Below are 23,806 nucleotides of genomic sequence, written 5' to 3'. Positions count from 1 at the left end.
TGTACAATGGTGAGAGCAGTGTCACGTTATTATTTAAGGTTTTAATAACAAAGTACTGAACAATCATAGCTTTATACTAAGCTGACTTGTTTTATAAGTTCCTCTGGTGTTCTGGGACAACATTACAATACATTTTCAGAAACTGTGTGCAAGATGAGTGCAAAAAATGTGTACAAATATGCACAAAACACCAGGACTTAACTTCTACATGTGCTTCCTTGAATTGATACTGAAAGGCTGGAGATATTTTACCAACAATGTAGAGTATAAATAACTTAGATGTCTTGACATACACACCCAAAATGGAAACACATGATTCTAAACTTCTGTTCATGTCTGATAAAACCTCAGACAAAGGTATTATACCAGGTTTTTGTGTTAAAGTGTGTCAATAAGAGTGAGAATGAAAAGTGGTGTCAGAGAAAAAATGAACAGAAAGTGTATGTGTGCAGATTGTGTAAGGAATTTATGATGTTAATTTTTTGTAATAATGTTTAGCTAATTTGCTGTTACTTTGCTCTGTACTTCTAGTCATGTAATGATGGATATCTTGAACTCGTAGGAAAATGTAAAACAAGGTATCTAAAATGAAATATAGCTGGTCTGATGTAGAAATGATCAAAGTAATCAGAAAGATTGGATACCAGTGGCTGTGAAGAGCACTAAACAGAGTTTGGAAAGAAAGTGTAATGGGATGGGAGGAGTGGAAATACAAACCATACTAGATTTTTGGCATAATGAATTCATGAACATGGGTCTTAAAATCAGTAAAACTAACACACTTTGCTTAGTGTTTATTAGAAATTCTCCAACATGCCGCCAAAGAATTGGAGATCGATGGATGGACATGGTGCGCAACTTCCAGTACTTTGATGGAGCACTAACCCAGTACTGTAAGTTGCCTGCCATTCTGCAAAGTGATGACTATTGTAGCTCTCAACACAGTAAAACATGACACAATGTTAAACAGTTATGTCTGGAATTGCACAAGTACAGTGCAAAATGTTCACAAGTGTAATACGCAGATAACAGTGGGCAGACCAACAGCATAGCTGAGTTAATAGCAAATCCAAGTATCAAAGCATAGTACTAGAATGACAATTAACATTATGAGTGATGAAATGTCTTTCTGAGCTGCTGTGTAGGCTTTTAATAGGAGCAGTAATCCGAAGAATTAGTGATGTTGCTAGGAGGACAACAGTGATTGAATCTTGGCTGTGCATTTGTGCCATCATCTGTGGTGCTTCTCCTGGCAGTTGGCTCGTTAATGTACCTCTGGATTGATGGATGAGACTCAGTAGGGTGCACCATTCGCGTCAGCTGGAGGTTAACATGGTGTGGCTTGGTGTATATGTCCTGCAGACACAGAGGTGAACTGCAGCAGTGACTGGATGAGGCAGTGGCATTTGTGGCTGGATAATGCAGGCCAAAAGATGTAGTAAACCAGTGGGTTATCACAGTCTTTCCCCCTTGCAGAAGAAGGGTACAATCCAGCGACATGCACCCACACACTGCACAGAATGTAGGAGGACACCTGCCAGGTATACGATACCCATGTCAAGTGGACTGGCTCAGTAGGGTGAAAAGCTTCCTGTTTGCCAGTGCAGGTGTGTAATGCTGGAAGCAGCCCGAACAGTGGATGGCCCCATCAAGGACTGTGTGGTGTATGGGCATAAGCCAGTGGAGCCTGCATGGGTGCTATGTCCATTTCAGGCTCAACAGTAGTGGTGGTTGCATTTGGTTTCAGGCAGCAGCACTCTCAGTTGTGGATCTAGTGGCTTCATCAGACAGGTGTCAAATGACAAATCAGGCTTCAGCACGAGGCACTCTGGCTGGTAGTTGTGTTACAGGATAGTGATGAGTCTTCAGTTGGGAGCTGGGTGCAGGGTTGTAGTGGAGGCTGGAAAACAAGTTCAGAGCCAGGAAAGAATATCACTGGCTGGGGTTCCATTGAAACAATTGGAGAATCAGAATAGGGTGAAGTAGGGGCTGTGTCCAGTGGAGGTGTCTGTTAGCTGACCTGTGGAGGCAGATTTGATTCTAGTGGTGGACAACCATCCTTTTACCTGTGTCAGTGTTCAGTGCCATTCCACTGGGTCCCAACAAGCGTAGTGGGGGTTGTGCTCCAGGTACTGGAATGAGGAGGTGCAGCAGGATATGTGGGTGGCAGCCTTGTAACAGCTCCACCACACTCTTGTCTCTTAGCCATGTTGCCCTTTATGAAGAGAGAAAAATGTCAAACCATCTTCTGCTTGAAACTCTTTGATGTATTTTTTTTCAATCGACTTTTAAATGTGCAGACTAGCCAGTCCACTTCTCATCAACTGAGGGTGAAGCGGCAAATACAGCTTGGTGTGTCACAATTTGTTTGCATTGTTGAATTAAGTGCCTGGCCAGTAAACGTATCTCCATGCGAGCAATTTTGTGCATTATACACCCCAGTGACCATGAGGAGAAGCTGTAACACGTTGGACCGAAGGCCTTTGGGAATCACTACCCACAGCAAGTTCTGGTCTTTAGTTAGCAAAACCATGCAATCCATCAGAATGAGCTAGTGGTGGAGTGCAAAGAAATGTTGTATTGGGTGGGACTTCTTTCCAGAGGATCAGTCTAGCTATCCCTCGCATGGTGAACTGGCACAACTGTTGTATAATCAGGTCGACGCCGACGGCATCAGCTATGTAAGGAGCTGGGCATAGGGAAATGATAAACTGCTTGCTCAGCTGCATCCTACTGAAAACATGGTATCTCTTAGTGGTCAAAAGTTGGATTAAGTCACATAGGGGAGCAGGAGAGAGAGTTGACGCTAGCATGCTATCCTGAATTCCTGAAATGGCTCATAATTACATCAGCTTAAGAAAGGGTCCAGTGCTGGAGTCAGTGTGCAGTTCTATCCAGTAGCCGTGTTGCCAGACCAAACAGAGATATCAGTGACTTGACATCCTTGATGAGATGAAATTTGATGCCATATAAGACGACTTGAAATTTTTGGAGGGTGAAGATAATGTCCAGTGCTTCTTTCTCAACTTGGAAATACTTCTTTTGTGTCAAATTGAGAGATTCTGAAGTGAAAGGCTATTCGCTGGTCACAGCAGTCTTTGTTCCTGTGCACTAGTATGTTCAAATTCCTTGCCCTGAAGCACCAGTAGCCATGATGAGCTGCTGCTTCCCTGGGTGAGACATAACCAGACATGGAGGTTTGAAATGTCTACTCGACTGTGTTGACAAGGTAAATTGTACACCTTTTTTCTAAGATTTGTCAATGGGAAATGCAATTTTTGTCATTGCCAGAATAAACTTGTTATAGTACACTAGGTTAGCAAGAAATTATTTAAATTGTTTTTGATGCAGTCCCCAACAATCAGTCTTTCCTTCTCATCCCATATGGTAAGTCTCACCTGACCTGCAGTTCTGAATAACTTTCCCTAAATCTACCCCTTTTCCTAGACCTCTCCAGTCTTTTACTTCCCCCTTCTTCCTTCCCCTTCAACCCATCTGCCTGCAGGTGGAGCCACTTGCTCCGAAAGCTTGCCAATCACAACAGTCGTTTATATGCGTGTTCTGCCACCGCTTGGTGAGTAGATTTTTTAATCTATCCAATTAAATAGTTTGAATATAATAGAGGGAAAAATTCCATGTGGGAAAAATATATATAAAAAACAAAGATGCTGTGACTTACCAAACGGGAAAGCACTGGTAGATAGACACAATAAAAAACACACACACAAATTTCAAGCTTTGACTATCCAAGGTTGATTCATCAGGAAAGAGGGAAGGAGAGGGAAAGATGAAAGGATGTGGGTTTTAAGGGAAAGGGTAAGAAGTCATTCCAATCCCGGGAGTGGAAAGACTTACCTTAGAGGGAAAAAAAGGACAGGTGTACACTCTCGTGCGCGCACACACACACACACACACACACACACACACACACACACACACTTGTTTTTGTTGTTACATCTTCAGTGCAAATTATTTGTACCTTGTAGGCCCATATTTTAATAGCACAATATTTTCTGTGAAGTAACACGTACTGTGATGATTGCTTCCAATAGATATCTTCACATTCACTGCATACAATAATTTTTAAATTTTCTAAAGAGCATATCTTGTAACCTTACCAGTTAACTTTAGCAGCTGCCAATCCATTCTACAGTTCATTAAAAAATTATTGTATACATTAAAGGTGAAGATATTTGTTGGAAATAATCATCACAGTGCATGTTACATGTCGTCGAAAATGTTATGCCATTATAATAATGGTGTACAAGGTTGGAATAATTTGCACTGCAGATAGTCACACAGTGACCAATAATGGATTTCAGTATTCATACCCGATGCTGTCATTTATCCAAAATATGTTTGCAATAATACGGTCGTGGATCACACAGTTCCCAGTGGAATTCGACATTTTGAAGGAAGCATGGTGTAAGAAAAAGCGGGTATTGGTGATCTTGTTGCCTCACCTTGTAAAATCAGATATGGTTATTGCTTAATACCAAAGAATTTTGATGATGCTAAAAATGAAATGGCTTCATGGTTTTTGTAGAAGTTATGAACAAAATTAAATTTAAAAAAAATGTTGTTCTTGTCAAGAAGACAAGCAGATAAATATGATTACTTACATATAAAAAAACCACATGATGTGTGTTGCAAGATTTAAAATTCGACATTTTGAAGGAAGCATGGTGTAAGAAAAAGTCAATGGATTGGAAATGAAATGAACATGACCCTGAAGTCAAGAAGCATATCTAACAGATCTTTCATGTACTATTTTCATCTGGTCTAAGACATTACACTTCGTTCCATATTTGTAACTAGTTCTTTATCTCTTTTTACAGCTGTTGCTCCCTTGTTCTACACTCCTGAAAATTGAAATAAGAACACCGTGAATTCATTGTCCCAGTAAGGGGAAACTTTATTGACACATTCCTGGGGTCAGATACATCACATGATCACACTGACAGAACCACAGGCACATAGACACAGGCAACAGAGCATGCACAATGTCGGCATTAGTACAGTGTATATCCACCTTTCGCAGCAATGCAGGCTGCTATTCTCCCATGGAGACGATCGTAGAGATGCTGGATGTAGTCCTGTGGAACAGCTTGCCATGTCATTTCCACCTGGCCCCTCAGTTGGACCAGCGTTCGTGCTGGACGTGCAGACCGCGTGAGACGACACTTCATCCAGTCCCAAACATGCTCAATGGGGGACAGATCCGGAGATCTTGCCGTCCAGGGTAGATGACTTACACCTTCTAGAGCACGTTGGGTGGCACGGGATACATGCGGACGTGCATTGTCCTGTTGGAACAGCAAGTTCCCTTGCCGGTCTAGGAATGGTAGAACGATGGGTTCGATGACGGTTTGGATGTACTGTGCACTATTCAGTGTCCCCTCGACGATCACCAGAGGTGTACGGCCAGTGTAGGAGATCGCTCCCCACACCATGATGCCGGGTATTGGCCCTGTGTGCCTCGGTCGTATGCAGTCCTGATTGTGGCGCTCACCTGCACGGTGCCAAACACGCATACGACCATCATTGGCACCAAGGCAGAAGCGACTCTCATCGCTGAAGACGACACATCTCCATTCGTCCCTCCATTCACGCCTGTCGCCACACCACTGGAGGCGGGCTGCACGATGTTGGGGCGTGAGCGGAAGACGGCCTAACGGTGTGCGGGACCGTAGCCCTGCTTTATGGAGACGGTTGCGAATGGTCCTCGCCGATACCCCAGGAGCAACAGTGTCCCTAATTTGCTGGGAAGAGGCGGTGCGGTCCCCTACAGCACTGAGTGGGATCCTACGGTCTTGGCGTGCATCCGTGCGTCGCTGCGCTCCGGTCCCAGGTCGACGGGCACGTGCACCTTCCGCCGACCACTGGCGACAACATCGATGTACTGTGGAGACCTCACGCCCCACGTGTTGAGCAATTCGGTGGTACGTCCACCCGGCCTCCCGCATGCCCACTATACGCCCTCGCTCAAAGTCCGTCAACTGCACATACGGTTCACGTCCACACTGTCGCGGCATGCTACCAGTGTTAAAGACTGCGATGGAGCTCCGTATGCCACGGCAAACTGGCTGACACTAACGGCGGTGGTGCACAAATGCTGCGCAGCTAGCGCCATTCGACGGCCAACACCGCGGTTCCTGGTGTGTCCGCTGTGCCGTGCGTATGATCATTGCTTGTACAGCCCTCTCGCAGTGTCCGGAGCAAGTATGGTGGGTCTGACACACCGGTGTCAATGTGTTCTTTTTTCCATTTCCAGGAGTGTACAATCAGTACTTCTGTTCTGTGTCAGTTTATTTAATTTCCGAATGTTCAGTGCACGGTGTTTAAATTGTGAAAAATAACTGTCTTGACCACATGACTTTATGGGACATATTCTGCAATGTATGGTCCTTTTTTCAGACATGTGGGATAGTGTTCAATTTTTTGAAAACACGTCTTGTAGTGAAATATTGTTTGTTTCATTTCAGGTATAATTTTCCAGTCACTTTATACTGTGGAATCATTTGTTTCTTTTAGTCTGAGTAAAGCATAATTTTTCTCCATTTTCTATGGTCGATACTTGATCACATTTTTGTTTAGTGTTTCAGAATTTCAAACAAACTTCTCCTTGGGTTTTCTCTTCCTCTGTCACTCTTTACATCTTAGCAAGACAGTGATTTTTAGTGTCCCAGGGAGTAACAGTACTCTGAAAAATGATTATCCAGATTGGGTCAGAATATGGTTACTGTAATGATGTACATATAACGGACATAGAAATTCTTGAAAAAGAGACATAACTGTTAACAGCAAACTGATACGCTGTATCTGTTCAGATCAAGTATTGTGAAGCTTAAAGAGCGAAAAAGGACATTACCACTCAAGGTGTGGTATTGCTTTAGTATTAGATATTGTCGTAAAAGATGACCATATAAACTTTGATCATTACTTATTTAAAAGTAGAAAATTTTTTAGTCGCAATACTACTTGACAGTGCAAGAACTCGAGCATTGATGTTTTATGACTAATAAAGTAGTGCAGGATGTCTGATATGCCATACATATTTGAAACCATGGCAGTACTGGAAGAAGATAACAGCGCAGAATAATTTGTGCCAATGTTGCTGCAAGGGACATAATATTTTCTCTGCATATGTTGTTTAAAATCGCCATTACAAATTGTTCTCAGAAATGTACAGGTGTGCAAATCAGAGTAAATATACTGTGCACTAAAATATTTTGGTAAATTAACCACCTCTTCTTAAATAGTATGTTGTTGTTGTGGTCTTCAGTCCTGAAACTGGTTTGATGCAGCTCTCCATGCTACCCTATCCTGTGCAAGCTTCTTCATCTCCCAGTACCTACTGCAACCTACTTCCTTCTGAATCTGCTTAGTGTAGTCTCTTGGTCTCCCTCTTCGATTTTACCCTCCACGCTGCCCTCCAATACTAAATTGGTGATCCCTTGATGCCTCAGAACATGTCCTACCAACCGATCCCTTCTTCTGGTCAAGTTGTGCCACAAACTTCTCTTCTCCCCAATCCGATTCAATACTTCCTCATTAGTTATGTGATCTACCAATCTAATCTTCAGCATTCTTCTATAGCACCACATTTCGAAAGCTTCTATTCTCTTCTTGTCCAAACTATTTATCGTCCATGATTCACTTCCGTATATGGCTACACTCCATACAAATACTTTCAGAAATGACTTCCTGACACTTAAATCTATACTCGATGTTAACAAACTTCTCTTCTTCAGAAACGCTTTCCTTGCCATTGCCAGTCTACATTTTATATCCTCTCTACTTCGACCATCATCAGTTATTTTGCTCCCCAAATAGCAAAACTCCTTTACTACTTTAAGTGTCTCACTTCCTAATCTAATTCCCTCAGCATCACCCAACTTTATTCGACTACATTCCATTATCCTCATTTTGCTTTTGTTGATGGTCATCTTATATCCTCCTTTCAAGACACTATCCATTCCGTTCAACTGCTCTTCCAAGTCCTTTGCTGTCTCTGACAGAATTACGATGTCATCGGCGAACCTCAGAGTTTTTATTTCTTCTCCATGGACTTTAATACCTACTCTGAATTTTTCTTTTGTTTCCTTCACTGCTTGCTCAATATACAGATTGAATAACGTCGGGGAGAGACTACAACCCTGTCTCACTCCTTTCCCAACCATCGCTTCCCTTTCATGTCCCTTGACTCTTATAACTGCCATTTGGTTTCTGTACAAATTGTAAATAGCCTTTCGCTCCCTGTATTTTATCCCTGCCACCTTCAGAATTTGAAAGAGAGTATTCCAATCAACATTGTCAAAAGCTTTCTCTAAGTCTACAAATGCTAGAAACGTAGGTTTGCCCTTCCTTAAATAGTATAATATGTTTATAATAAAAAAGGTGATTGAGCTGTAACCACTCATCGTTCTTTTTATTATTGATGACTGTCCATGTCAAAGTCTGTTTGCTACCTTTAAGCTACATATTGGTTTCTAGTGCTATTTTCCGCGTGTCTCTTAAAAAGGACATCCACATAACATTCAGAATGTGATTATGTTCCAAGAGAAAGAGTCCCCCTCCCCCTAACATATGTTAGGCATGTAGGCAAGAAGTTGATTTTTAAAAGGTAAACATTTCTAAGACTTCAAATTATGTTTTCTAATGAATGTGTTCGTGCTGGTTCCATTAGGTTTTACATTGTGGATATTAATTTGCTTCATCTTCTCCTGTCACAGTTCCTACTTCATTTGCTGATTTTAAAAAAAGAGTGTATAACTTATCATTTAATTGTTATAGGAGCTAGTCAGCAAAGTCCAGCAGCTTCAATTTCACCAAGTGTACAGCAAAATGGCTTTAATGCAGCAGCACTGAGAGGTACTTCACCTACACAACAGCCATTTACTGCTGCTCAAGGCACTTGGACAGGAAATAATACTCTAACTTACACACAGAGTATGCAGCCACCTGATCCCAGGACTCACCATCCCAGCTTCTGTAAGTTTTTCATTGTCTCACTTCTCTGATTCAAGAACACGTTGCTTGTTATCTCGTTACATTTGTTAGAACTACTGCTATTCAACAGCTGTCGAAAATATTTTAACAAGATTTTGTTTTTGTTTTTTGTAATTTTATTTTTTAAATATACATATTAGCTTTCAAATTTTTTATAGTATACCTTTTTGTATTTACAACTTGTTTTAAGTGACCTTAGTTGTTCCTATCATGTGCTTGTTGTTGCTTTATTGGTAAACATTTTTTCTGAAGTTTCAAATAAAAGCATTTTACTATGGTGTTCTTTCCTCAGGGGAGCTAGTACCATTGAAATAAAAATAGTTTCATCTTATAACATCACATTTGTTTCCTGCAATGATCATGAGTTCAGATTTCTCCTCCACAGTTTTTCTCTCTCTCTCTCTCTCTCTCTCTCTCTCTCTCTCTCTCTCTCTCTCTCTCTCTGTGTGTGTGTGTGTGTGTGTGTGTGTGTGTGTGTGTGTGTGTGTGTGTTTTGTATGCAGCAGCTGCCTCACTTCCCAGTCACTTTAATACACTGTTATAGTGATTGGAAATGGCCGTTCTGATTTGTTACCCTGCCATCTTAAATTATGGTATGTGATAAAATTTTCAAATGCTCAGAACATGGAGGTGCTTAGGATTCATTATTTACTTCCTCATTTTGTGGGCCAGACCTCAGTAGTAAGCAGTTGGTGATGGCAATTCTGGGAAGAACATCAAAATGTCCATCATGAAAAGCGTTATGGACAAATTACCCTTATCAGTGTTGACCTTGTGTAGCATGTTTGATATCACCTTATGGAGAACCATTGCTTCATTATAAGAGAAACCCATTAGTCAAAATCTGAGTCAGAAGAGACATACTGCACTTTACCTTTAGTGGATACTGTAAATACCATACATATTTTATTTCTGGTTCCGTTGCTTTATTTTACTAGCAGATGTCAATTTTGTAACACTTCGAGGTCTACATAAGCATAACAGTGTTAGTCAGTTTAATAATATGCTACTATTTTATTTGTTTGCACATGAAGTTGGTTCTGTAAACAGTTATAATAAAGATTTTGTTGCAGTTTGCCCTGGCCGTAAGATTGCTAGATGTCATAACAGTATAAAGTACAAGTACACTGGACTTTTACTTGTTTGAGGAAGTAAGTTGACTGCCTGCCCCACACACTCCAGCAAATGCAACACACACACACACACACACACACACACACACACATGACCACAGTCTCTGGTTGCTGAGGCTTCAGGAGCCAGAGACTGCTGTGGTCATGTATGTGTGAGTTGCATTTGCAGGAGTGTGTGTGTGGGGGGGGGGGGGGGGTGTCTATTTTCGATGAAGGCCTTATTGGCTCACTTTCTAACAGTCTTTTTGACTTGTGTATCTGCAGCTCATTATCTCCACCATAGGTGAAATAGCAACTGTCTTAATATATTATTTATTTCATATTAAATGTGTAAGCAAGAAAAAGTTTAGAAAATTGAGATTATGCTTAATGTTTGTTGGAAGTTGCTAAGTGCTCTCATTACAAAACACTGGATGAATCTGATTTGGGTAATTTGTTCTCCATTTTGCGGAAAAGCAAGTTTTTCACTCATCAAAATGTTTATGATGTCATATCTCCTTAACTATGTGTCATATTTGTATAGTGATATAATTTTGCACATATGTTCAGTGATATATGTAGATACTGTCTGCAAAGTGTATTGTGAATAGAGTTAGTAAGTACTAAAGAAGTAGTAAAGCAAAACGTCATGCCTGATGTTGAAGTTTTACTCTATGCTGTTTTAAGAAAAAGCTAGCATTTTCACATATCTAAATGTTTAAGATGTCGTATGTCCTGAACTGTTAGTAATATAAAGTGCAGATTCATTCAGTGGTAATGTGTGGATACTGTCTGCAAACTGCGTTACAAATAGAGTTGGTAGTAAGGAAGTAATAAATTAAAATGTCCTTTCTAATGCTGAAGTTTTACTGTAAGAACAACAACATAAAGCGATAAAACATTTTCGTTTCTTCATTTTGTGGGTGTGTTAGTGAAAAGAGATTCATAAACGTTTGAAATTGTATGTAAAGTTTGTTGGAAGTCACCAATTGCTCTCTTTCTCAAATCTGGATGAATAAATTCCATCAGTTATATTACCTCACACCGTTTCTGAATATAGCACTTGCCTTACTGTGTTAAACTTTTAACATAAGATCATCCCTCTTAATGAGTAGTTTGACAGGATTTAATTATGTGAAGTATTGAAAAACGAATATTTTTTTGGCCTCTGGATTTAGATAGCAACCTGCAACTAGATAGCAGTCTGCAACTGGTACCAGGTGTCCCTTCTAAGAGTATTCAGCACATTTTCTCTGATGTTTCAGCAGATATTTGCAATTCCCTTTCTGCATTGTGTAGCTGTAGTCATCCCAAACAAATACTGCTCATCACATACTTCATGAGATGCTGAGTGTCGATGAAAAGCATCGGAGTGCTTATTGTAACAAACAAAATAATTTTTAAAGCAGAACTTTACATGCCCATTCAATAGAACAGTCCCAAAGTAGGCTAGCGGGTTATTTTTTTGTCAGTATATATTAATGGGAACAGTAAGAGAGAGAGAATAACCAATGTTCCAGCAGCGAATTAGCAGTGCTGCTGCATTGCAGTTGCAGTCGGGTCCAAGGGTGGTGCTCTCAGTCCTGGGAGTACTGTTTATTCTTCATGTTTTACTTTCCTTGTTACTACATATCAGTAAAACAAATATCACACTAGACTAATTTGGGAGGGCTCTATTGAATGAGAATTTAAAATTCTACTGTAAAAATAATTTTGCTTGTAAACCACTTTCCATTGATGCTGGATGTCACATGAAAGATGTGATGACCAGTATTTGTTTGGGTTGAATACAGCTACGTATTGACAAAACGAAACTGCAAATAGTTGCCAAAACACCAGAGAAATTTCATCTTATGACTCTTAGGAGAGAATCTTGTGTGTTGAAATATATGCTAGCTAAGTGAACTAAATACACTCCTGGAAATGGAAAAAAGAACACATTGACACCGGTGTGTCAGACTCACCATACTTGCTCCGGACACTGCGAGAGGGCTGTACAAGCAATGATCACACGCACGGCACAGCGGACACACCAGGAACCGCTGTGTTGGCCGTCGAATGGCACTAGCCGTCAGTGTCAGCCAGTTTGTCGTGGCATACAGAGCTCCATCGCAGTCTTTAAAACTGGTAGCATGCCGCGACAGTGTGGACGTGAACCGTATGTGCAGTTGACGGACTTTGAGCGAGGGCGTATAGTGGGCATGCGGGAGGCCGGGTGGACGTACCGCCGAATTGCTCAACACGTGGGGCGTGAGGTCTCCACAGTACATCGATGTTGTCGCCAGTGGTCAGCGGAAGGTGCACATGCCCGTCGACCTTGGACCGGACCGCAGCGAAGTATGGATGCACGCCAAGACCGTAGGATCCTAAGCAGTGCCGTAGGGGACCGCACCGCCACTTCCCAGCAAATTAGGGACACTGTTGCTCCTGGGGTATCGGCGAGGACCATTCGCAACCGTCTCCATGAAGCTGGGCTATGGTACGCACACCGTTAGACCGTCTTCCGCTCACGCCCCAACATCGTGCAGCCCGCCTCCAGTGGTGTGGCGACAGGTGTGAATGGAGGGACGAATGGAGACGTGTCGTCTTCAGCGATGAGAGTCGCTTCTTCCTTGGTGCCAATGATGGTCGTATGCGTGTTTGGCGCCGTGCAGGTGAGCGCCACAATCAGGACTGCATACGACCGAGGCACACAGGGCCAACACCCGGCATCATGGTGTGGGGAGCGATCTCCTACACTGGCCGTACACCTCTGGTGATCGTCGAGGGGACACTGAATAGTGCACGGTACATCCAAACCGTCATCGAACCCATCGTTCTACCATTCCTAGACCGGCAAGGGAACTTGCTGTTCCAACAGGACAATGCACATCCGCATGTATCCCGTGCCACCCAACGTGCTCTAGAAGGTGTGAGTCATCTACCCTGGCCAGCACAATCTCCGGATCTGTCCCCCATTGAGCATGTTTGGGACTGGATGAAGCGTCGTCTCACGCGGTCTGCACGTCCAGCACGAACGCTGGTCCAACTGAGGCGCCAGGTGGAAATGGCATGGCAAGCCGTTCCACAGGACTACATCCAGCATCTCTACGATCATCTCCATGGGAGAATAGCAGCCTGCATTGCTGCGAAAGGTGGATATACACTGTACTAGTGCCGACATTGTGCATGCTCTGTTGCCTGTGTCTATGTGCCTGTGGTTCTGTCAGTGTGATCATGTGATGTATCTGACCCCAGGAATGTGTCAATAAAGTTTCCCCTTCCTGGGACAATGAATTCACGGTGTTCTTATTTCAATTTCCAGGAGTGTATATTGATTATGTAAATGTTCCTTCACAACCTTACAAATTAGTTGTTAAAATGATATAAGCTCATCCATATAAATGACTAGTTCTGATTAATAACATTTAAACTTAATTTAATTCGTCTTCTAAAAAACAGACTATGAACATATTTTCACAGTAAATGAAATGTTTTTGCAGTTGCAAATATGGACAGCCATCAGCTGTACAAGGGATCGATGGCAGTGGAAACTTGTGCCAGACAGGGCTCGAACCGGTATTTCCAGCTTTACATGAGTAGTCACCCTAACTGCTTTGACTATCCCTGTATGACTCAAGGCCACATCCAAACTTCCACATGTCGTCAATCATACATCATAACCTGTACTCGTACACAAATTATGTAATTCCTATACAGGGGAGGATGTTTTAACTGTAAGGCACTGGTTGGTATCAGCAGATAAATAAGATATGGCAGAGCCTGTGTTGTTAAGAACAACAATGCCATGTTCCTTCATTCTTCTTAACAACACAGGCCCTGCATAACATATTTCCTCAGTGTCCACATAAAACTAATAATGGTAGCACATTACTTACACCGAAGATAAAATCACTCATTATCAACTGCTTATTCGCATTTATTATTGTGTTAAAGTCTCTTCCAGACTTCTGTCTGCTTTGTGGTCTATCCTTTCTGTACTTGTTCTCTTTTGTCATCCATCCACTTCCATTAGGTTGTCATTTCAGTATTTTCTTATCTCTTTGAGATTACGAAGAACAGGTGACCAGTATTTACCATGTTGAGGCAAACTTCCAGTACTGCCAATACATACATTTAAAAGCAAAATACTAATTCATACTTTAAGAACTATTAGTTTGATCCACAGGGAGAAAAGTGGTAACAATACCCTATGGTTTTAAGCTTTCCCTTCTAGGCACACTAAATGCTTGTAACAAAAGCTCAGCTTGATTTGCCAGAAGTAATCCAGGTCGTTTATTAATTTTCTGTTTATTTATTTTTTCTGCTTATAGAGTTGTCATCTTCAACGCCCGTAAATGCTAAACCTCCGGAAGTGCATTTATGACCACATTGTTAATGTGTACTATGTTATTTTTCTTTTATTGTAATTTATTTTCAGGCTTATTTTCAAACTGGCTCTAAGTTCTTCATTTAGTTTTTAAGTTTATATTCACAAGAGGCAAAGTAAAATGTCATGAGCAGTGTGAAGGTAGTTCAAGTATATTTCCAATAACTCATATTCCTTCTTTCTTTTCCTTGTTTAGTGATCTGAGAATTTCCTTTAGGGCTGCTGGGAGTAGTTACAATGATAGGAATATCCATGCTTGACACTTTTTTTTTCCCCATGTCTGAATTTCTCTTCATCATCATCGTGAAGTCTAATGGAAGCTGTAATATTGATGTTTACATTCTTTAGCACACTTCAGCTGTTGAATCAATGCCTTGTTTCTCCAGGGCTGTTAATAAGGGCTTTTTATTTAATTTAGTCAAAAGCTTTCTCAGATACTACAAATCTCAAGAAGAGTGATAGTCTGTACTTGTTACTCCATTCTGCAATTCCATTGAGGACTTGTCAATGATCTATAAAGAATGTTAATTACAGAAAAGAGGTCATTTACTCAATGAAAAGTTGTGTTTTCATGCTGTAGCTAATCAAGTATCTGAATTTACAGGTAAAATTCACAGCCTATATTTTATATCCAGAATAATAAAAACAAAAAACTTCCATGATCTAACAGTACCACTTGAATTATTATTCAATTATGCAGTAAGCAGTGACCTGATTCTCTCACAGCAATACTTTTAACACACCAAAGGGGTAGGCGTAAACATCACTCAAGTTTCTCTACCAACAAAACTTTCAAGTCCAGGAAGAGAAGGTACTCCTGTACCTCCACATATAATGGCTACAATGAGCCAACCATTACCATGTGAGAATGTATCATTAATGTCAATACTAAAATTAAGTCTACAACCACAACACATGGTCCGTCGACAAGTGCAGTGGCAGCAACACTCTTATCTGGTATGCGGTTCTTCTTGTCGCCAGCTGTTGTGGCGAACTCAATGTTCTCGATGGTTTTACACACTGTCTGTTTAGAACGGCGACGAATTCTCCTGTAAGGCATCGTGGCAGTGTTCAATGCAGTCGCCTGTGCAGCAGCAGCGCGAATGAGCCTCTACGCGGCTCTCGCTCGCTTATATAGTATATGCAGTAGCTTGGACTTAGAATATTTTCACAAACGAAGTAATTTTCATTCTTTGAATTTAGAATTAAAAGCTGCTTGAGTATTAATTTATTTATCGCTCACCATCTGCACTACTGCAATCGAGTAGAGCTGGAATAGTGTCTACTCCAAGTTCACAAAGGTCTCTGTTGGTGTGTCTCTCAGCATATACACTCAGTGAGCCTACACAAAACAAATGCAATAAAATAAATATTCACATATTTAAATCAATACTACTGATAGCCTTGGGAGAGCCAGTCCTGACAAAACTCTACTATCTGGTGAGCAAGACATATGACACAGGCGAAATACCCTCAGACTTCAAGAAGAAGAAGATTTCCAATCCGAAAGAAAGCAGGTGTTGACGGGTGTGAAAATTACCGAACTGTCAGTTTAATAAGTCACGGCTCCAAAATACTAACATGAATTCTTTAGAGACAGATGGAAAAACTGGTAGAAACCGACCTCAGGGAAGATCAATTTGGATTCCGTAGAAATGTTGGAACACGTGAGGCAATATTGACCCTATGACTTATCTTAGAAGAAGGACTAAGGAAAGGCAAACCTATGTTTCTAGCATTTGTAGACTTAGAGAAAGCTTTTGACAATGTTGACTGGAATACTTTTTCAAATCCTGAAGGTCGCAGGGGTAAAATACAGGGAGCGAAAGGCTATTTACAATTTGTACAGAAACCACATGGCAGTTGTAAGAGTCAAGGGGCATGAAAGGGAAGCAGTGGTTGGGAAGGGAGTGAGACAGGGTTGTAGCCTATCCTCAATGTTATTCAATCTGTACATTCAGCAAGGGATTAAGGAAACAAAAGAAAAATTTGAAGTAGGAATTAAAATCCACGGAGAAAAAATGAAAACTTTGCGGTTTGTCGATAATATTGTAATTCTATCAGAGGCACCAAAGGATCTGGAAGAGCAGTTGAACGGAATGGACAGTGTCTGTAAAATCATCAATTAGAATTGAAGTGTCATCTGCAAAAATAGTAAATTTACTCTTTGTATCAATAAGTCATGTATCACTGCAGGGATAAAAACATCCTGCAAAACAAAGAGGGTGCTATATAATTCCGTCAGAACTTGTAGTGATACAAAAAAATGTCAGCACTACAAACTTTACTGCAGCATCCTAAAGAAGGTAATAAATAAGTCAAAAAATATGTGCATTAAGTCTGAAATTGGTAAGTCTGACAACAATTTCGAATGTAATAAAGTGGGAAACAGGAAAAAGATGGGGAACAGGACACCCAAAGAGCTTAAACAAGGTACCAATATTGTTAAGAAACTTGAAATGGTTGCAGAAATCATCAACAGGCACTTTTTGTCAGCAGCAGAGAAGACAGGCTCTAAAGGTTCTGTGGATGAGTCATTGGCTCTTCTACAGAAATCTATCAGTAACAGACCCCCACAGGTATCCTTATCTTATGTTACAGTAAAAGAGATTGGAAGAATTATTACCTCATTAAAAAATAAAAAGTCTGTAGGTGTGGACAATATTTCCTGTAAAATATTGAGATGTTGCTATAAATACATAACTCCAGTCTTATGCAGCATATTCAATGTTTCACTGCAAGAAGGAATTGTCCCTGACAGGCGAAAACTAGCTGTAGTGATACCACTCTCTAAAAAAGGTGAGAAAGCAATGTTACAAATTATCGCCCAATCTCCCTTTTAACTGTCTTTTCAAAAATTCTTGAAAAACTGATGCACAGGTTGACTGTCAATCAGCTCAGCTTCCACAATATCCTAAACAAAAGTCATTTTGGTTTTCATGCAGGTCTTTGTACAGAACAAGCAATATTCTCTTTCACCAGTCAAGTTCTGGAAGCCATGAACAAAAAGATATCTCCAGTAGGTATATTTTGTGACCTCTCTAAAGCCTTTGATTGTATAAACCATGTAATTCTTTTGAAAAAATCGGTATATTATTGTTTTGTGGTACCATTGGTTCGTGGCTCCAGTCATACCTAAAGGACCGAAAGTAGACTCTAATGCTGAATGGCACATCTGGAGAACCTGCCTCATCTGAGTGGGGCACAGTAAGTTGTGGTGTGCCACAAGGCTCTGTTTTGGGTCCACTGCTGTTTCTCATCTTCATTAATGATCTCCCACTTTGTTCTGATATAAAGAGTAAATTTACTCTTTTTGCAGATGACACTACAATTCTAATTGATGATTTTACAGACAACAATCTTGAACAAACCACAAACGAAGTTTTCAATGATATGGTAAATTGGTTTTCTTCAAATGGTCCCTCACTCAATACACATGAAACCCTTTATATGAGATTCCATACTCCGCAAAGAAATCTGGAAGAAATTAACATTAAGTGTAGAGATCAAGCAATACAAAAAGTTGATGTTACGAAATTCCTGGGTGCTTATATAGACAGCAAATGTAATTGGTCGACACACATTCATCATCTTTATAACACATTTATCTCAGCAATATTTGCGCTACAGGTTATTGCTTCAGTGGCTAACATAGATACCATTAAGGCTTCTTACTTCGGCTATTTTCATTCATTAATATCATATGCTATTATATTCTGGGGAACCAACCTCTCGCAAAGAAAATATTCACTACACAAAAAAAAACCATCTGAATAATGGGTGGTGTCTATCACAGACACTCTTGTAGATCCTTGTTTCGAAAGATGGGGATCCTAACCACCGCCTCACAGTATATCGTTCCTTTGTTGACCTTTGTCTGTAATAACCCTTCTATCTACAAAGATAACAGCCAATTTCATGACTATAACACAAGGACCAAAAACAGTCTGCACATTGAATTGTAAAGTCTCACTATGGTTCAAAAAGGAGCTCACTACTCCAGTATTAAGCTGTTTAATGCTCTCCCACCACACATCAGATGCCTTAACAATAGATTGCCAGCATTCAAACGAACTCCCAAGGAGTACCTGATAGAGAAATCTTTTTATACAATTGATGAATATGTGAAAGAAAATGTATGTAATCACTAAACTTGCAAGTGTTGTTTAAATAGTGTAATTAATTTTGTTTTGAATGGGAATATGAATTTTTTTTGGTATTTTTGTATTTCCCTTGGAATAGTGAATTTATCTTGATTCCTCCTTGATTCATCCTTAACATGTGAAACAAAAACTTTCTGGTAGTTGAATGTGCTGTTGTTTAGTTGGTGTCTTATTTACATTGTATCTTTTTGTTGCATTTATGTAAGATATATTTCAGGTGTGTACAATCAGACACATGCCTTATCATATATATATTACTTATCTTTAATATGTGAAAAACAATTTTCTTTTTATTGATTGTGCTGTTGTCTATTGATTTTATTTACATTGTATTTTTATTGTATGTATTTGTACATGTTATGCTTGAACTACGTACAATTTGACACGTTCCATATCCTAGCGATTCACTCGCTTCCAGGATCTACGGAACATTAAATAAATAAATAAATAACTAAAAGGAGGATATAAGATGAACATCAACAAAATGAGGACAATGGAATGTAATCGAATTAAGTCTGGTGATACTGAGGGAATTAGATTAGGAAATGAGACATTTAAAGTAGTAAATGAGTTTTGCTATTTGGAGAGCAAAATAGCTGATGATGGTCGAAGTAGGGAAGATGTAAAATGTAGACTGGCAATGTCAGGGAAAGTGTTTCTGAAGAAGAGAAATTTGTTAACATCGTGTATAGATTTTAGTGCCAAGAAGTCATTTCTGAAAGTATTTGTATGGAGTGTAGCCACGTATGGAAGTGAAAAATGGATGATAAATGCTTTAGACAAGAAAAGAATAGAAGCTTTTGAAATGTGGTGCTACAGAAGAATGCTGATGATTAGGTGGGTAGAGCACATAACTAATGATGATGTACTGAATAGAATTGGGGAGAAGAGGAATTTGTGGCGCAACTTGACCAGAAGAAGGGATTGGTTTCTAGGACACGTTCTGAGGCATCAAAGGATCACCAATACAGTATTGGAGAGAAGTGCGGAAGGTAAAAATCATAGAGGGAGACCAAGAGATGAATACACTAAACAGATTTAGAAGGATGTAGGTTGCAGTGGTTACTCGAAGATAGAGGCTTGCACAGGATAGAGTAGTATGGAGAGCTGCATCAAAAACCAGTCTCTGGACTGAAGACAACAATGACGACGACGACAACAACAACAACAACAACAACAACAACAACAGTTAAATATGAAGAAAAATGTGGACTAATGACACTGAATATCAACAGTCTCTTTTGATAGAGTGGCTGCTGTATTGTTCTGATGTTTCTTTTAGTCACATAAAAACATTTATGCCACTAAATGATTCAGAAGTAATATCCGCGATTCAGATTCAAAATATTTTTAATAAGTAGTTATGGTAATCAGTAACACACTGGTGAGAACTTAACTTTGAGGTAATAAAATACAAATGTAAATGCAGGAAAAGAATGAGGGGAAACTGAGAGAATGAAAAAAGAAATGTATGGTTACAGTAAGAAAATGCAATAATTGTTATTGTTACATACAAATGACATAAATGAAATAGAGATAAGGTAAGCCAAATTGGAGTATTTGGGTAGGAGAAGCAGAACAACACTAATACAAATGGAAATGGGATGACACAATCAGCAGCTTTTGATTATAATGAATGAAAACACAATAATTGGTCAGTTTTGATGCCATTGGAAGTAATGTGTTACTGATGCGTAGTTTTTCTCTGACATTCATTTTGGTTGGCAACTTAAGTTATCAAGCTCAACTATATAATATGCAAGGTTGTTGTTAGATCATATGATCATTTTTCTATTAATAATGTGCTCTAAAATTTTGTATGCAGTTTCCTTAATAAGTACTCTTTACTAGCTCAGAATACTCACAACATTCAATTTAAATCCTTTGCCTTCTCTCCTACTGACTGCAAGTTTTCATTCTGTTCTATTCCGTGTCTTATGCAGTCATGTTACTGTTATAAACTCAAATCGTTTTACATGTTCTGTAAGATACTAACAGTTCCTTTTTCTTATTATTTATATTCATCTTGTCGTCATCTCCGTTTAAGAGCAGCTGCCATTCAGTCACTGAGTGGAAATTTTGTTTAAGTAACACTTCCTTTCCTTACTGACATCTAGTGACAATACTATTCTGCAGACACCTCCATTCTTAATGAACACTCAGTAATGTAATAAATTATGCCTATATGTTGAAAATGTTAGCACTCGTATTACGTTTCTTAAAGGCACACTGTGTGTAATTCTCCCTTTCCATTGTGACATAGCAGGTTCTATTAGTCAAAATTTTTGAGCCAGTCACTTATTTTGGAAGGTACTCATTCTTTCAAACAGGTTATTCAATTGTGAAGACTTAAAATTTCAAGGAGGCAGAATGGCTGGACAGTACTGAGCTTCAGGAGGGAAAATTCATAGTGCTGCTGGTAGAGATATTTAAAGCAAAAATGTGAAAAATGGAAAAAAAATCAAGTGGTGTTTCAAATCAGTGGGTGGTTGTACGGAAACGTCTGCAGAGCCATTGGAAAAGTTTTATTTTCTTGAGGAATTTGTGTATGTTTGAACATACAATATGCTGTAGTACTGTACAGTGTGTGTGTGTGTGTGTGTGTGTGTGTGTGTGTGTGTGTGTGTGTGAGGGGGACAAAGCCATAGTCGCATAGCTATCTAAAAATATACTTTTAAATGTGTTTGTCCGCTACTCAACACCTCCTAATAAACGTCTGTTGCACAATTCTAGAGCATATTCTATGCTCGAATCTATGCACGTTCCTCAAGAAAAATAAGCTTCTCCAATGGCTCAGCAGAGGTTTACAAAAGACCACTCACTCATTTGAATTACAGCTTGCTTTTTTCAGTTTTCACATTTATACATTAAATGTTTCTACCAGCAGCACTAGGAATTGGCCTCTTGAAACTAACTAGTGGCTACTCATTTAGTCTACTTAAAATTTTAACAGTTTTCCCAATTGACTTACCTGTTTCAAACTCGCAGTACCTTCTAAAATAGGTGATTGGCTTAAAAAACTTTGACTTATAGATTCTTACATGCCATAATCGGTAAGGAAATAGGGACTTAGTCCAATAACTTAATCAACAGTCTACTTTTTTAAAGTGCCTGTCCACTGCTAAATGCCTCCTCTGTGCTGTGAGAATCAGTCAATCTTAATTCATATTGTTGTTCCAGCCCAAAATTTCCATTGTTTGATTTAAAAATATCTTAGGTGTATACTAGTACATTCGCAGAAAATTCCATAGGTTTCTTTCGTAGAAGTCAAATATAGCTAAAAGATTTGTTTAATAATGTGCTTAATGATTAATATAGCACTGTTGTCTGTCATGACTTTCAGATTAACACAAAAAATTGTTAGGTGTTTGTATTCTAATGATTATTGTGTCAAAGATCCATCACTGTTATTTTCCACATTCTCAGGACTGCAATATATGCAATTTCATGAAGTAATATTAATTACATCAGTTTACTGCTTTTTATATATGACTCAAATGTATAATTTGTCCATAGGGAGTCCAAGCACTGGACAATTAGCTTCGGATGTTCCAATGACAGGGCTGTTATCAACCCAGCCAGCACCTGAATATTGGTGTTCTGTTGCCTATTTTGAACTGGACACACAAGTTGGAGAAACGTTCAAGGTGCCTTCATCCTGTCCTAATGTAACTATTGATGGCTATGTTGATCCTTCTGGAGGAAATCGCTTTTGCCTTGGAGCTCTTAGCAATGTGCACAGAACTGAACAAAGTGAAAAAGCAAGGTACAAAAATATGATTATATTTGACAAATACAAAGAGTGTGAATGTTATTTTCAGTTAAGTTTCACTGCAAATAATTTGTAAATAGAGATTGTGACACTAAACTCCATTTCTTTAACTGTTTTTAATGGCAATTCTTTAAGATGTAGATCTGATTTATAACCCTTTGAAAATTAAACATTGATTTTAAACCAGTGCAGTTAGTACATCTTGATACTGTTCATTTTTAGTGCTTTGGTTTGTTTATTCTTTACATTATTGCTTGTCTTTTCTTATCTTCAGTTACTGTATTTGACCCATTTTCAAACTGCACGACCTACCAACACTTTCAGGTTACCAGGATTTACTTCTCCTAATCATAACTATTATGTAAATTCTTTTTATTTTTGGTATCCTTTCTGTAAATTCATGTTTTCCTTTTCCTGGCTTTCTTGTTTTTACTTTCCTTTAAGATCTCCAATGTCCTCTCCGCCTTTATAAGTTTGATTAATTATCCTAAAGTGATGTGCCTCCATTCTTTTCTTTTAGCTTGTCTTTTGGAGTCTTCACTTTTACTGTCAGTGTATAGTTAAACCTTCACTGTTGTGTTGCACCACCTAAACCAAGTTGGATACACTGCAACTCAAGATGCAATCAGTTTCTTCTCTTTCTGTGATGTAGCTTTGTAATTCCAAACTGTAATCATTTGTTTATACCAGTCTATGAGATATCAACAGTCTGTCACAAAGGCTCCTTCTCTTAATTTTCTCAGTAGGAATTCTTGCGTTTTCTATCATTACTTGTTGCTTTTACATTATCCACCTGTGCAACTAAATGCCATACATATTTTGCTTCTTTTTATTTATGAAGCCTCTTCAGTGGCCTGTAATACGTATTTGTTTTATGTGTATAATAATTTCATTTAATTGTGTTAAATAATTTTCCACATATGCTATTACAATTTTGTGTATTCCCAACAGTGTTTCACAAAAGGAATGTCATCCGACCTCCAGGATTCCCATTTGAGTTCTTGGACCATTTCTGTAAGAACTGTATGTTGACCAAATCTCCCATTAACAAATGTAGTGACATGCCTCTGCATTGCTTTGATGTCATCCTTTAATCTGATCTCGTGGAAATACCAAACTCTCAAGCATCACTCGAGAAAGCATTGTACAAGTTTTTTGTAGGGAGTCTTTTTTTATATGTGAATTTCACTTCCCTAGTATTCTTCCAATAAATCAAAGTCAACAGTTCGCCTCTCCTACAACTGATCTTACATACTCATTCCATTTCATGTCAGTTTGCAGCACTACACCTAGATATTTAATAGCTGTGACTGCATCAAATAACACACCACTAGTACTGAATCTGGGCACAACAGAATTTTTTTTTTTTCTTACTTCG

The 23,806-nt window shown here is 39.3% G+C and overlaps 1 protein-coding gene across 3 annotated transcripts in view; it reads left to right on the top strand.

Annotated features, from left to right (window-relative positions):
• Positions 1-23,806, top strand: part of LOC126268083 (mothers against decapentaplegic homolog 4) — a 172,055-nt gene that overhangs the window by 75,996 nt on the left and 72,253 nt on the right. For all 3 annotated transcript variants that reach the window (XM_049973570.1, XM_049973572.1, XM_049973571.1), the window contains 2 exons: positions 8,797-8,994; positions 22,173-22,422. In XM_049973570.1, the coding sequence (XP_049829527.1) occupies positions 8,797-8,994; positions 22,173-22,422 (448 nt within the window). The remainder of the gene's footprint in view (positions 1-8,796; positions 8,995-22,172; positions 22,423-23,806) is intronic.

This window comes from Schistocerca gregaria, chromosome 4, assembly GCF_023897955.1.
Source record: "Schistocerca gregaria isolate iqSchGreg1 chromosome 4, iqSchGreg1.2, whole genome shotgun sequence".
NCBI lineage: Eukaryota > Metazoa > Arthropoda > Insecta > Orthoptera > Acrididae > Schistocerca > Schistocerca gregaria.
This window is presented reverse-complemented; position numbering and strand designations above follow the sequence as displayed.